General features: G+C 43.9%; 1 protein-coding gene across 1 annotated transcript in view; it reads right to left on the reverse strand.

Moving 5' to 3' along the window:
* Positions 1 to 14750, reverse strand: part of Mtcl3 (MTCL family member 3) — a 57657-nt gene extending 42907 nt beyond the window's left edge. Inside the window, exons 1-4 of the mRNA XM_006991442.4 lie at positions 11923 to 14750; positions 8753 to 9966; positions 8069 to 8293; positions 6773 to 6931 (exon numbers count right to left, since the gene is read on the reverse strand). Of these exons, the coding sequence (XP_006991504.3) occupies positions 6773 to 6931; positions 8069 to 8293; positions 8753 to 9871 (1503 nt within the window). The 5' untranslated portion in view covers positions 9872 to 9966; positions 11923 to 14750. The remainder of the gene's footprint in view (positions 1 to 6772; positions 6932 to 8068; positions 8294 to 8752; positions 9967 to 11922) is intronic.
* Positions 14751 to 15543: the final 793 nt, after the last annotated feature.

The following is a 15543-nucleotide window of genomic DNA, read 5'->3' on the forward strand; positions in this document are numbered from 1 at the left end:
AGGTAAAGGCACCTGCTGCCAAGTTCAGTCCCTGGGACCCACATGGTAGAAAGAGAAAATCAACTCCCACAAGTTGTCCTCTGACCTAGACATGGGTGTTGTGACTTGTGAACGTGCACATACATAAGACGACAAAATATATAAAAGTGCAATAAAAAATGGGTTGATGACAAATTGTAACTTCATGGAAGGCAAGCTTCCCAATGCTTACATAGCAATATTAGCTATGTCTAGAAAATTAATTCTTATGTGCTTAAAAATAATGGTCATTTCAACAGCATTGACTGTTATAAGTATTTATTTGATGTGCATGTGAGTAACTGTATGTATGTGTACCATGTACAGGAGGCCAAGGAGGTCAGAAGAGGACATTGAAGCCCTTGCAACTGGAGTTACAGGTAGTTGTGAGATACCATGTGGGCGCTCGGAACTGAGCACAGGTACAATGCAAAAGCAGCAAATGCAGCAGCCAATGAGCCATTTCTGCAGTCCCCATTTTCCACATTTTAATAAACGACCGGAACCAGGGTAAAATACTCACTGTGGAAGAATTCCCAAGAATTAAAACTGCATCGTGGGCTATACTGTCACTAATTTATCATTCAGAATAGCTTTTTTGCACCTTATAACTTAGATAAACATGACTAACAAAACCAAATTTAGTTAATAACAGTACATGATTTTACATGAGAAAACACATACAAAATTGTGAACACAAAAGGCATAAATTTATCTGTTAAAATGCCCTGTGTGAAAAAAAAAATCACCAGATGTATTGATATGACCACAACGTACTCAAAGAACAGTGATATCACTGCTACAATTTATAGTACTAATAATTTCTGTGTTCTAGAATGAAATATCATTATAATCCATGGGACATATAAACCAAGCACACAGAAAATAACAATCCCAAGGCAGATAACGCGATTGCAGCTGGGCAGTTAAGAGCCCTCTAGAGCCAAGATTGGAAAATGTTAATAAAATTATTTTCTCTAGGCTTCTTATGTAAGGCTGAGAGAAGAAACCACAAAGACAAGAGAGGTTCTGAAATGAAGAGATTCAGCGAATAGTTCCCGTCACCTGCTCTCTTTCTGGTCTTCTTTTAATGACTTTTGTTCAAGTATCTACCATGAACTGTTTTTCAAACAGTAGGCATTTGAGATGACCTAGGAAGATCCCCTCCTGCATGATGAGCATAAGGAACTTGGAAGCATTCAAAAATGATGTTCCCTCTTATCGGAGCAGGAGGACCCCGTGGAGGGCACTGACGGATTTCACAGGGGCAAAACCTCATTTAACCCAGAGAATATGTACAGAGCCACCTCCCACAAAACCCTAACTTTATCTTATTTGTGCATAAACCTATCCTGACATCCAAAGAGCTTCTTGTTTGGATACAATGACTTTCACAGAAATCTCTGTTTGCTCTGATCCGTGATGATGCTGACTGTCTCTTTCTTTCTCTGGGTTATAGAAAGGTAAAAGCATTTTACTCCAGGAAAAAGACATACTGCTACTAGCAAATCAGTGTTTCATAATGGGGATGAAAATGCTATTAAGGTTCGAAGGCAGCATTTTAAGAGGTCCCTCTTGTTTGCAGTTGGCAGAATATCAGCTGTTTCAATATAAGGGACAAATTGCAAAAGCCTAAACTAATTACCCCATCCTGCTTCTACTCAGTTCTTGCTCCCAAGTGCCTACTCCATTCTCTCTGAGGGAGACAATAAGCAGATGGATGTACGCAGGTGCATAGGACTTTCTGCAGCCACCAGCTCTGAGAGCAATTGGTCAATACCCTTGAAGCTAGTTAAAGTTTTAGTAAATGGTTCCAAACTCTAGCAGATGGTCTATTGGTCTCACGGGCACTGTGCAACATCTATATGGATTCATATACACAGCTAAAATTTTAGGATTAGAGGACTGCCTTTATTTAATATTTCATGATTTTACTCTGTAACCAGTTTCTTTTCTTCTTCAGAATTTGACATGGTTCTGTTTTTCTCCATGGATAGAATGACACAAGAGCTTCTAGTTCACGTGGTTAATTCTTAGAAAGGAGTTCAATATTTCCCCAACTCAAACTGGTGGTTAATAGCTCCAGCCAAATGAGAAAGCTGGTGGTTAATAGCTCCAGCCCACCAAGTAGTGTAGGTACTACAACAGCTCGGTTTATTTGCATCATTGTTATATATATTTTTAGTTATTTGAGGGATGCCATAGCCCACATACAGAACTCAGGGGTCAATTTTAAGGAGTTGGTCATCTCCTTTTTAACATGTGGGTTCTGGGAATCGTACTCAGATTGTTTCAGGCCTGGAAGCAAGTGCCTTTACCTCCTAAGGCACCTCAACAGCCTGAGCTCAGTTTTGACATCGTTCTCTTAGACAGCAACAGCATTATCATTTCAAATACCTTATTTGAATGGGATACTTCTGATTTTTAAACTATGTTTCCTACAGGTGTTTCCTGACACTATGGAGTCAGCCTTGGGAAGCTGATTACGCCTGTCAGATTGTTTTTCATTTTCCTTTACCGAGTTTAATACTTTTTACATGTCCACATGCCAGACATCTCTTTCTCAGATTTCCTACTTTTCTCCCCTCCCCCCATCGCACACTTTCTGGCATTATTTTTCTTAGTAAGAAGCTACACTTCTAAAAACTAATGTCCTGGGCTGGGGGCTTTGTTCGGTGAGGAACGTGCCTGCTGAACAAGCAGAATACCCTGAGTTCAAATCCCCAGCAACTGCATGAAAGCCCGGGATGGCAGCATATGACAGCAACCTCAGCACCTGTGGGAGGAAGGGCAGCGACCTGAAGACCTCTCGTCTCCGACAGTCTGGCCAAAACGGAGAGCTCCTCCCAGATTCAGTGAGAGACACTATTCCAAAAACTAAGGTGTAGATCTATGGTGTATTTTATTTGTACTGAAATGTGATTTTAATTGTATGTTAATAAATAAAGTTGCCCAGGGGTCGGAGCTATTAGAGCCATAGCAAGAGCGTGGCGGTGGTGGCACACGCCTTTAATCCCAGCACTTGGTAGGCAGAGCTAGGTAAGTCTCTGTGTGTTCAGGGATACAAGCAACATTAAAGACATACACCTTTAAGACCTGGAGGGCTGTACTTAGAGGCAGTGACGAGGCAGTCACGTGTTTGGGTGTACAACCAATGAGAAGGCAGGACAGAAAGACTATCTAAAGACAAACACACAGGAAGTAGGTCTCTTTCGGAGAGGTAGGACCACTGCAGGAGGAAGGGTAAGGTTTTAGCTCTGAGCTCTGACCTCTTGGCTTTCTCTTTTACATTGGTTCTGTGTTTCTTATTTAATAAGACAGTTGGTTACATCTACATAGATCAATAAGGGGAAACAGCTGATGCTGACCTCTGACCTCCAATGCCCATGCATCCACATGAACATAAATATATGGGCCCCACACATAATAAACACAGAAAGCTGATGTCTTGCATAAATGCTGCTACATTTCCCTAGACTTCCGTGGTTTCCTAATCAGAGTTTTGAGTTGGGGTTTTCACTAATCCTCGGTGAACATGAATTATGTTTCAGGCCCCTCGCTTATTGGTGTGGTACACACATTTACCTAATCGAGAGCCAGGGCCCTTAAGAAAGAAAACATCACAGAGAAGTGATTTTTATTTTATGATGGAGGAGAGCCCATCTGTCTGGCTAGTGGGTGTGTCTGTGAGCATTTTCCTCTTTTTCAGGACACAGGAAGAAAAGTCAGAAACCTGTATGCCATTCTTTCTTTGCAGGAACCTGTGTTGGTGTTTGTGTGTGAGCATGTGGAGACTGAAGGTTAGCGCTGGGTGTCTTTTTCTATCACTCTCCATCTTTTTTCAGGGAGGGAACATGGCCTTTTACTGAACCTGGATTACACCGTATCAGCTAGGTTTGCTGGCCAGTGAGGCCTTTAGAATCTGCCTGTCTTTGTACACTCCACCTCCACACCACTAGGGTTACGGATGCACAATGCATGCAGTGGCCTGCCTAGCTCTTGCAAGTGTGCCGGGGATCTAAACTCATGCTCTCATGCTTGCTCAGGTAATATTTCATGCACTTAGCCATCTCCCAGTTCCTCAGCTTAAGCCAATCTTAAACACAGGTTTCTGAATATTTACTTGAGAAATATCCACATGTCGTTCTCTTTTATCTCTGGTAATCAAATAAGGTTTGTTTTTGCTTGAATGATTTTAATGGTGTAAACAAAGACCAGGAATTCCCCTCCTCCAAAAAAAAAAAAGTAATACATGAACAGGGAAGAAGCCTCATGAGAATGACAATGGAGTTTCTCGTCTTCCCACACTAAGCCATTAAGTGATTTTTCTTCTGACTTACTTTGGAATCCTAATCTCTAGTTAGGAGATGATCCCCAAGTAAGAGAAAATGATTTGTCAATCATTTCTTTACAAAGGTAATCAGTTGAAAGTAAAGCCATTAGGGAGAACCCTCTTCTAATATGACTTGTATGCTTAGAAACAGGAAGTGTTGGGTGTTGGAGAAATATGCCAGATAGTAAGGTACCTGCCTTGCAAGCCTGAGTACTGGAGTTACATTCTTATCATCACATAAAAAGGATGGGTATGGTGGTGCATGCTTGTAAGCCTTCCACTGAGGAGGTAAAGATAGATGGATCCCCACGGCTTTCTGGCCAGCCAGCCTAGCCTAATCTTTGAGCCACAGATGCCAGTGAGAAGCCCTGTCTCAACAAAGTGGACAGATCCTGAGAAAGGCCACCTGAGGCTGACCTCCACCTACACACACACACACACACACACACACACACACACACACACACACATCCATACACACTGTGTGGGGGAGGGGGTGCGGGATGGATAGAAGTTTCTAAGCAGGTAAGCCTGCCTTGGGAACATGAAGCCTGCCTTAGGAACATGAAGGTGACCATCAACAAGCTAAGGAAGGGCCCATCCTTTTCTCACAGCCCTCAGAAGGGACCAAACCTGCTGAAATAACCTCACTCTTGGGCTTCTGGCCTCCAGGACTGTGAGAAAGTAAAGTATCTAGTACTTTGTGATAGCAGTCCTTGCAAATTAATCCAGCTGCCTACTTCATTCCCTGCTCCCCCAGAAACACAAATGTTGAAACTCTTTGACTGTGCATTATTCCTGAAGATAATACATATGTATGCATATACTAACTTTGTATTATTTGACTTTACAACTTCAGGGGGGACAATATGAGCTGGTCACTAAATAGCAGTATCCTGGACTGCAGGATAAAATATATCATAGGAGGTGACACTGAAAATCATTTGAAACAACCTTTACAGTTTAGAATAAATAGAGAAAAGTAGAAGTTACAGGCTTTTCATGGTTTCTCCATTAGTTACTGGTGAAGGCGTATTATGTGATTCTCAGTCTTAGTATTTTTCTACTGTAACACAAAGGCACTCTGGACGAGTGGCCAAGAAGCGTATTTCAACAATAGTATTTTCCTTATTTTGCCATGTTAAAAAGATGTTTAGATAAAGTGTAAGTGGCAAACATCTGCAATCTCAGACCTAGGGAGGCAGAGACAGAGGTATACCTCCAGCCTGAGGGCATCCTAGACTATGTAGAAAATTCCAGACCTACACAAAGAAATCCTTAATTAATTAAAAAATTAATTAGTTAATGAGTGAAATATTAAAAAATAAAACGAAAAGGTGTTGAAGGTGAGGGTAATGTAAGAGTAAATGGACAAAAAGGTCACAAAGAATAATTTGCTCCCCTAAAACAGCATTTCAGAGTCCTTACATTTATGGATTCTTAATCACACTGATGATATTTTTACTGTTAATGGCAGACATGAGTGGCTCAATACTCAGGACTTGCAAAGATTGAGATTTTCTTTGGAAGTCTATCTATCCAAACAGAGAAAATTCTTCAGGAAACCATTTCTGCTTTTGCCAATTTTCATTCATAGTTTTCATGCATTACACTGCCAATAACTCAAATTAGCTTTAAAAATATTTTAGTTCAGTGAAAATGTTTATCGTGACTTTAATTATTTATTGATAGACTTTCTGTTGTTTTCTATGATCGTTATGCTTTCAGAAGAGTGGATGTTCACAGAGTGAACATGAAAAAGAGAAATTTGAATCTTCTACCCTCAAAGATAGAATTAAGATGAACCATTTTGAACTTTGAATTAAGAAGATAGAATTACGATTAACCATTTTGAGGTACAAAACTGGGTAGATCCCAACTGGAAATAAAGCAAATCTCTTGTCAGAGCTCTGATGGGATTGACTTGGCTGCTGTGGAAGGTCTTCAGGATAATATTTGGAGTATTAAGCAATTTTGGAAACTTTGTTATAGAGACAACTCAAGTCATGATTGGAATGGATTAAATGGGCTTTACAGCCCTGCCCATTCTAGAAGCTTATTCTTCTATGAACACAGCAATAATCGCATAAATCTGTTCTCCTCCACTAACTCAGACATCACTTCTTATCTTGGTATCACGTGTGTGTCGTGTGTTATTTAATGTGTTTAATTCACACACATTCCAGCAACAGAAACAGAGACATCAGTTTGCAGCGCCTAGTAAGTTAAAGCAGAAGTTCAGGTTAGAGTATTTTCTTTGCTATCCCACCTGTTAGTATGACATCTTCTAGTTCTTACTATATTGAGTAGGATGGCAAGTTGCAATCCAGAAAGAAAAATTTTAGCAGTTATGTTAATGCTTGAGATCTGTCCTAAAGAGCTGAACATACACAGTCCATCGTGAAATAATCAGATACTAACCTCCTTCATTTTTTCCAGTTCATTCTGTAAGGCTTGCTTTGCGATTTCAACTTCTATAAGCTGCTGCCTCAGCTTCTCATTTTCATCTTCTGTTGTTGTCCTTTTTTCTTCCACATTTTCCAGTTCGTGGTGGAGTCTCACAGATACATCCTTTGCAACCTAAAGTGATGTGTTTGCAGCAATAAAATATAATTTTATTCCTATTGAAGGCATCAAGGGCCAACATTTCCATAGTACATACTTCTGCTTTATAGAGGAAGAAATATCAAGTAAGATGTTCAAGGCTGTACAGCTAACAAATAGCCAGATGGCTGGCTCCACTTTATTAATTTAACTTCACTACATCATAGCAATATGTACTTTTTTCCTGTTCACATATAGATTTAACATACCTGCTTTAATTTTACAGTAAAACCATGAGCTATATGATTCCACTATTGCCCCCACTGAGAAATGGGGGGAATACATTTTTAACTACTGGGTAGTGGGACTTGCTTTTATTTCCCTTATAACTCTTAGCTAGTTCCAAGTATTTAAGATTAGCAAGCATTCCAGTCCTTGAGATTCTTTTTTAATACTAGTATATATTTTCACCCCAACTTTTGAGATTATCTTGAAAACTATGGAGTTTTGAAGGGAGACTGAGCATTTAGTGTAGAGGCTCAGGACAGAGCTAGTCCTGCTTCAGACTGGATGGAGGGAGCTTGGCTACCGCCAAGCTTGTTATAGGGCCCTTTTTCAAATGGGTTGCTGGGAGTTACAGAACCGGTGAGTGTAGATAGGCAAGGGTCCTAAGTGGAAGCCTAGACTTTCCGAAAGAGACCTTAACTATTTTCTCAATGCTTTCCTGTTGTGGATGTCAATGTTCTACAGTAACCCACATTGCTACTCATAAATATCTGACTCCACCTGGCCTTCCCTGGGAATACGTCATTGGAAGCCAGATCACTAGATTTGAGGCCATTCAGAGCCTGTGCTTTACCATGAATGACCTTTTTTCAGCCTAGGAGGGAGGAACCCTCTTCCCATTACTTCTGGAAGAGTCACTCCCAGGACACACACACACACACACACACACACACACACACACACACACACACACACACACACACACACACACTAAACTGAACATTTCCTTCCCCTTCTGGGATGCTGACATTTTTGTGGTGAACGCTAGGCATCTAAGGCCTTTTGCCAGTCATCAGGGAAGGCCCTTTCAACGCAAAGAGCCCTCACTAAAGTCTCCACCCGCTGACCCCGGCGCGCCCTCGCTCCCCCTCCCCCACAGCTGCAGACCTTGAGGTCCTGCTCCAGGCTGCGCAACAGCTCGCCATCAATTTCCCCCGTCTGCGCGTAACGGAGCCTTTTGCGCTCGGCTTTGCGGAGGCGGTACTGCAGGATCCGGCAGTTTTTGTTGGCTCTCTCCAACTCATGGCGCATTTCCTGCAGCTGACAGGCGTCCTCCTCGAAGAAAGTATCTCTCATCTCGTCCATCTCGGTCCTCAGCTCATCGATCTCGTTCTGAGACGGTGACAGGCCATGGGTCATAGTCAGCCTTGCCTCTAGCCCCTCTGATACGCACCGCATACATCCCATGCCTACTCCCAATACCTAGTTTTACTGCCTCCTCCACCAGACAGGAGTGACAGGGAGCTGAAAGCAGAAACTAGAAAACCAGGCCCAGATTAGGCCTTCTTTCATTACTCGAGCTCTCTCTGCCCGTGAGAAAGTGGGGCATATCGTGGTAATTGGAGAAATGAAGGCCTGGGTTTGGATTTAAATGAAACACAAGGATATGAATATTAGGTTCCGTTTCAAATTGGGAGCGGGCCATGGACCTCCCCAACCTTCCTAGTTCCCCTCCCTCCCGGTGGCCCTCACAGGTTAGCAGCCTTCCAACCCTGCGGGGACACGCCCTAATCCTTGGAGGCCCCACACTTCCCCTCCCCCATTCGGTCCCCACCCCCCTCTCCTCCTCACCTTGAGAGTCTCGTTCTCTTCCCGCAGCTTCTCCATCTCCTCCTGCATCTCCTCCTGCTCCTGGAGCTGCGGCGGGTGGGACTGCGACGATGGGGGAGCCGCCGCCTGCATGGCCCCGCTGCTGCCACTGCTCTCTGCGCTCTGCTGGGGGCCCTCGGCGGCGGCGGCCATTGAGGAGGAGGAGGAGGAGGAGGAGGGGACCACAAGGGGCTCACAGATGGCAGGGGCGCCGGCGACCGGGGAGCTGCGGCTGCCACCGCCACCGTTTTTCGTGTGCATCTGAGCCGCGGCGGCCGCGGCCGCCGCCCGCTCCTTCTTGAGATGGAACTGGATGAGCTCAGACTGCAGACATCCCTCCTTCCAGTAGCTCCCTCCACCTCCGCTGCCGCCCCCTGCGACGCCGCTTCCAGAGTTTCTGCTGCCCGGGCCGGGGGCTCTGCTTGTAGCAGCGGTGGATGGCGCAGGGGAGACCCCCTCCCCGCCGCTGCTACCCTTCTGCGAGGCGCGGACGCCTTTCCCTCGCCAAACCCTGGGCGGTGGCGGCTGCGGAGCGCCCCCCTCCCGGTCCCCCGGGCCGCCGCCGGCTCCTCCTCCTTCCCCGCCCCCTCCCCCTCCTCCCCCGAGCGGAGGGGGTTCCCCGACTTTCGAGGGCACCGACTCTATCTCCCGGGGTGGGTCCTCGGGCGGTCCGGGCCTCCTGCCGCTCACAGCGGCCAGGATAGCCGCGGGGGGCCCTTCAGCACCAGGCGCGGGCTGGACAGCTCCGGGAGCAGCCCCTTTGGGTACCGCGGGCGTCGCCTTCTCCGCCCCGCCTCCGCATCCTCTAGAGCCGGCCCCAGAGGCGCCGCGACCGGTTATCTTGGTACCCTGCTGTTGCTGCTGCTGCTGCTGCTGCAGCTGCTGCTGCCGAACGGAATTGAGTTTAGTGCCGGCCCCAAGCGGGGACCGCGTGGCCGCGGCGGTCTGTCGGAAAGAATTGTCCCTAGGCCTAGCAGGTGACTGAGCTCGCTGCTGCTTTCTGCTGCTGCCCTCCGGGTGCAGGCGAGCCTCCGTGGCTGCGGCGGCAGCAGAAGCTGAGGTTGCGGCTGGGGCAGCGCCCCCGGACGGTGGCTGACTCATGGCAGTCTAGGAAGAACCTACCGGATGCGACATGGAACGGTCCATCTCTAGATCATCCTCTTCTCTCCTTTCTGCCACCAACCTTCCTTTCTAAGCTGGGACGGGAATAAAAGAAGAGAAATATACAGTATGTTTACACTGTTGCAGAGTCAAAGGTGAATTTGCTGGACAAGAGACGCTACAGAGGATTAGGAGATTTGGAAACCCAGCGTTTAATGGGACCATTGACTAGGAAAAGAGTGCAGGACTGTTAGTTTGCCCAAAGTGGCGCTGTTTCCACCTCTCAGTCAAAGGCAGCTGAAGCTTGAATTCCTTAGGTAGCAGGTTTTGGAAAGGGTTAGACATGGGTTTAGCAAGAAATGAATGGGAAAAGAAATGAGGGGCGGGGGGATAAGGTCCGGAAGAGACTTCTGAAGGCAAAGGAAGTGTTTACATATGATAGCTATCAAACGGCTTTCTTCAGCATCAAATCTGTGTTTAAAACATAGTTTAGTGAAGAAAACTTTTTTTAATTAGTATTCCCAGGTGTCAATTAAAGAAACACGGCTATGATGTAAGATCCTAGAGAATATTTACTGTAGATAAATGACATCTTCCTCATTCAGCTCCAGCCCCTAATGCTGTCTTTAGATAATTATAGCCAACATTCTTAAGAACAGAACACAAAAGAAAACATAAAGAGTGACTATACATCGGCCCCAGTCTCAAGAAAAAAGTGACATCAGGAATTAGCTATAAGATTCAGTCATTGGCAACCCCAAAGAGATAATTTTTGTAGCTTAAAAATACTTTGTTGGGAAAATTGATGAGCAGCTCTACCTACAGGCTCTGAAGTTTGTAGTGATGAATTTGTCTACACTCACTTGTTCTGTACTTATAGAGCAGTGAGTTGTACGTGCAATGTAGAAAACAGTTTCATTCTTAAACATCTCCTTAGGCGGTATATAATAGACTAAAGTTGAAGTTTTAAAATGCCCACTCACAGGCATGGAGAACGGGCTCAGCAGTTAGTAGCACTGGCTGCTCTTCCAGAAGACCCAAGTTCTAGTCCCAGAACTCACAGGGTAGCTCACAACTATACCTCCAGTTCCAAGGATCTGACACCCTCTTCTGGCCTCCCTGTGCACCAGGTCCATATGCGGTACACAAACATACATGCAGGCAAAATACTCATACAGATAAAATTAAATGTTAAAATGCTCACTCACTCCTAAGGAGCCAAATTTTTTGGAACAGAATAGTCTGCACCCAGAAGGCTGATCATCTTCCTTTATGGTGGTAAGATCAATGGTGTGATCTTCCCACAATAAGCATACCCCTTTAAGCTGGAAAACAGCAAGTTACTGCTCTGTGAGTTCTCCTTCCTAGTGGCCCAGTCAGCTAGTTCAATTGGCCCCCTTTCCAGGAGAACATTATCTGTAAAGCACAGGAAGGTCACGAATAGACACAAACTTCTCTTACACACACTCATACCTTTTAGGAGAGTTGATTCCCCGGGATTTTACTTAGATTATTACTGTTGTTTCCTGTTGTATCTTAATTGAGGTTGTAATCATCTCTCCCTTCATAAAGAAATAATACCCCGATACCCCCCTCTCCACCTTCTTTTCTGCCTCTGGAATCTCTTTTTCAACTCACTGTGTAATGCAATGATAAAGACTTCTTCAGAGGGGAGAACAAAGTTACCCACTGCTAGAATGTCTGGCCTACTTTACCATGGGTCAGAATAATGTGGGCCATCCAACTTAATTACACTGGTAACACTAAGTTATATTTAACTAGGCAGAACCACACAGGAGCTGAGAAGCCAGGAATTGAAGCCTGACTCCCCAGACTACTTTAACCTCAGAGAAAACTTGGGTTTCAGGAACTAATTCCACAATCTAAGGCATCTAGGTAGCAGCCTATATCCCAAGCCTTTCATCAGTGGAAATCGCCATCCAAGCAATTTCAGTAAGGACCAAATCAAGCCTTTTCATCTCAACTCCTATCTGTCCCAGGACCCACCCCGTTTCTCATCCTTTTCTCTTTAGAAATCCAGAAGTTCTCACTTCTCTGCAGAGGCGCTGCTTCCAGGAAGTTGATGCAAATCAACACTGCTTTCTTCCTGATATTTCGGAGTCCTCCAGGTTTATCTTTCAGGGAGAGTTCAACTTCGCAGTGTTGACTTTCTTGCTGAGCAGGCTTGCTTGCACCGGATCCACACCCACTCTGGTTCTCCAAACAAAGGCGGTAACCACAAAGACTCGGAACTCTGGGAGCCCGTTCCTAGCTGGCGATGCTTGGCTGGGCTGGAACTGCAACTGCATCAGGCGGATGCCCGGGTACCAAGCCGTGCCAGACAATCCCCAGGAAGTGCAGTGGTATTCATGAGCTGACCTCACCGGACTGGGCTGGGAAGAGGGCGGGATTGGAGGGAGGACAGGAGAGAAGTAACCGGAGTGGTTACTCAAAGAGGAGAGAGAAAGGTGAGGATGGGGAACCGGGGTAGCGGGTGGGAGGCAAGTAGACAAAAAGGCCAGAGCCACGCCCGAGATGGAGAATTGTCAGCCTGGCTCATCAAAATCCTTGCTCCACTCCCATTTCCTGTACTTGGCAGAAGACTCCAAAACCGCTTAAAATCGGATGTATTGGTTTCCTGCAATGCTTTGTCTCGGGTCCGATCAATCTCCATCAATTATTTACTTGAGCTCTTTTCCTTGGGAGGCCCGCTGGAGCAGCCTGCAACCCTCGGCCTGACCCTCTGGAGTCTCCTGATGCAGCTGAGAGGCGCTGGCGCACGGCTGGCTGCCGGGAGTTCTCTTTGTTCACTCACTTTAATTCTCAGTCGATCTCTCCACGCGCGGCTTCTTCCCCACCCCCTCTCTCGGGCGGAGTCCTGGGATGGGATTTCCGCGAATAGACAATGGTTGTCAGACCCGCCGTCCCACAAACAAAGGGTTCTTGCAAAGATACGAAGGAACGACTAATTTAGTGCAAAGCGAATATGTTTGCTGATGAAGGCCAAGTAGCACCCAGCACGTTCGCCCTCCCCTCACCAAAGGCCAGTTTCTTCAGTGAAAACAAACTGGTAGTTTCTGGGATCCACATTTTTTTTTTTTAACTGTTGTGCACTTGAGTAATAGGAGTCAGGAAGAATGTATTTATAAAGTATCAGCTGACCAGGGAGTTAAGAAAAATGTGTTTCCAGTTTACATTTATCCATATTGTTCCACAATAATAGCATTCTTAAAATTTGGGGGAAATTTTTCTCCTTTTCCTTCTAATTTTATTTTAGAGAGCAGCCTCGAGAGCCTCCTTTCTGCCCCCTAAAAATCCCCTTGTAAGCTTCCAGGTAAGAATATATTAATCTTGTATTAAAAGGACATTTTTAGACGTTAAACCTCTCCTAACGTTGTTGTGGTGGTTTTGGGTGAGCTAAGACTTAGATATTTTGCAACAACGCGTCTAGCCTGGTGTTGATTTAGCCGGAGACTAAATCCTGTCTTAAGAGTGAAATGACAATGATTTGAGAGTAATTCGCACAGGAGCAGTTTGTCACAGTGAAATGAAAGCATATTTAGGCCTAGGTAATTTATATCTCCAGTGACATCAAACATGGTACCACAAGGAAATCATTTCAGGCTGTAAAACATGCTACGAGCTGGTTTGTGGCTAGTACTGTCCAAGGTGCTGGTGATGTAAAGAAAGTCAAGAAATCGTCCCTGTGCCAAGAAGGCTCAAACATATTAGAGAAGGTTGAGATAACTGAGATACTGTTCTTATTCTTGAATTTGGGGACACTAGAAAAGTAAATCCTGTGATATCTATGATGAGACATCCAATCATTGATTTACATAGCAAAATAGAGCAATAAGTTATTTTGAGTTTATGTTAAACATTTCTTCATTATGTACCCCAATATAAATTGCAGTAATCTTTTTTGTGTGTCTTTCTTTGTTTTTGAGACAGGTTTCAGTATGTATTCCTGGGTGGCCTGGAGCTCATTATGTACCAGGTTTCAGTATGTATACCAGGCTGGCCTCAAACATATCTGCCTCCTGAGCACTGGAATTGAATTTGTGGGGCACTAGGCCCAGCCCTCTAAATTGCAACATTCTTTTTTGTTTGTTTGTTTGGTTTTTGCTTTTTTGTTTGTTTGTTTGTTTGTTTGTTTTTTGAGACAGGGTTTCTCTGTGCAGTTTTGGTGCCTGTCCTGGATCTCAGTCTATAGACCAGGTTAGCCACCAACTCATAGAGATCTGCCTGGCTCTGCCTCTGGAGTGTTGGGATCAAAGGTGTGTGCCACCACCGCCCGGCCTGAAACATTCTTAAGAGATAGCAAGATCCACATTTCCCATTTAATGAATACTAGAACAATGGGTAAAATACCTCTTAGATCAATCTTTATAAATAAAACCTTGATATAAAAATAATCTAGGGACACAAATGGTTCTGCTTGTCTGAGAACTAGTGATCAGCTTAGACATCTCCATTTCAGTATTTATTTCCATGCAACCAGTAGCTTTTATTTAGTTAAAGTCTAATAAAATCAATAATGCTTACATCAGAGTTCATGTGCCCAAAAGGTTCGTTTTGTACATTAGGAATGTACTGTCTCAGTGTTGAAAACCATAGCCATGGAGGATGCATAGAAACAATATTGACATGTCTTTACAAAAAAGGTTTTAAATAGAATTGTATGTTGGTTATCCCCTTATTTCCTTGTGAAAATTACACTTCTTCATGGGTCTGAAGAGAAGACAGAGTTGTTGAGGTCACTTGCTGCTCTCATAGAGGACCGAGATTTAGTTCCTGATGCCCACATCATGCGGCAGCTCACAACTGGCTGTAAATACAGTGGCAGGAGATTGAATGGTCTCTTCTGATCATACTACACACACATAGCACCCATACATGTATGTAGGCAATACTCATACATAAAAAAATAAAAATAAGCAGGTGTTTGAAAAAAATAAACTTCTTCAATTAAGCAAATGCAGATTTCTTCAGAGTTCAGAAGGATTTGGTATTATTTTTGCTGTTACAAAAGCAGGCTTACTGACTGATCTTTTATTGTTTACTTGTAATAATGAATCATATTTTCTATAGCACAGCAAGAAATGGATCTTCAGTCTAGGGAAGAAGGCTAACCTTTCAACTTTGAAACCCTTAAATAAACAGTTTAATATGCAAATCTTCGATTTTTGTGACTTGAACAGGGTCCACGTATGTTAATACTGACTAGCTTTATTTTTTACTTTTCACTTTGTAAACTCAAATCCCCCCAGAGAAAAACTTCCTTCCTCGGGTATAGCACAGTAGCATACCTGTGGTTCAGAGAAGTGAAATGATCTTCTCAACTTTATAATCGGAACTCAAAGTTCCATCTTCCATTATCAAGTATGCTTCTTATTTGTCTCAAACATCCTGCTTGAAATGATCACAACTTAGAAATCTATATGTCTAAGGCTGATTTATCCCCATCTCAATCTGTCTACCGATGCATAAACTATCTATGTTTGTGGGCAAAGCTATTAATTTGCATTCTATGTGAAAGTTTTCTGTCCTACAATTCTATTCTACTTTTAGTTCAGAAAAAAATCTAATATTCTTTATTTACTTTCATATTAATGAAGATACTATTTTATATATTTTCTCAATGAATACTGATTTTTTTCATTGCTATGTCA

Source organism: Peromyscus maniculatus, chromosome 16 (assembly GCF_049852395.1).
Source record: "Peromyscus maniculatus bairdii isolate BWxNUB_F1_BW_parent chromosome 16, HU_Pman_BW_mat_3.1, whole genome shotgun sequence".
Lineage (NCBI taxonomy): Eukaryota > Metazoa > Chordata > Mammalia > Rodentia > Cricetidae > Peromyscus > Peromyscus maniculatus.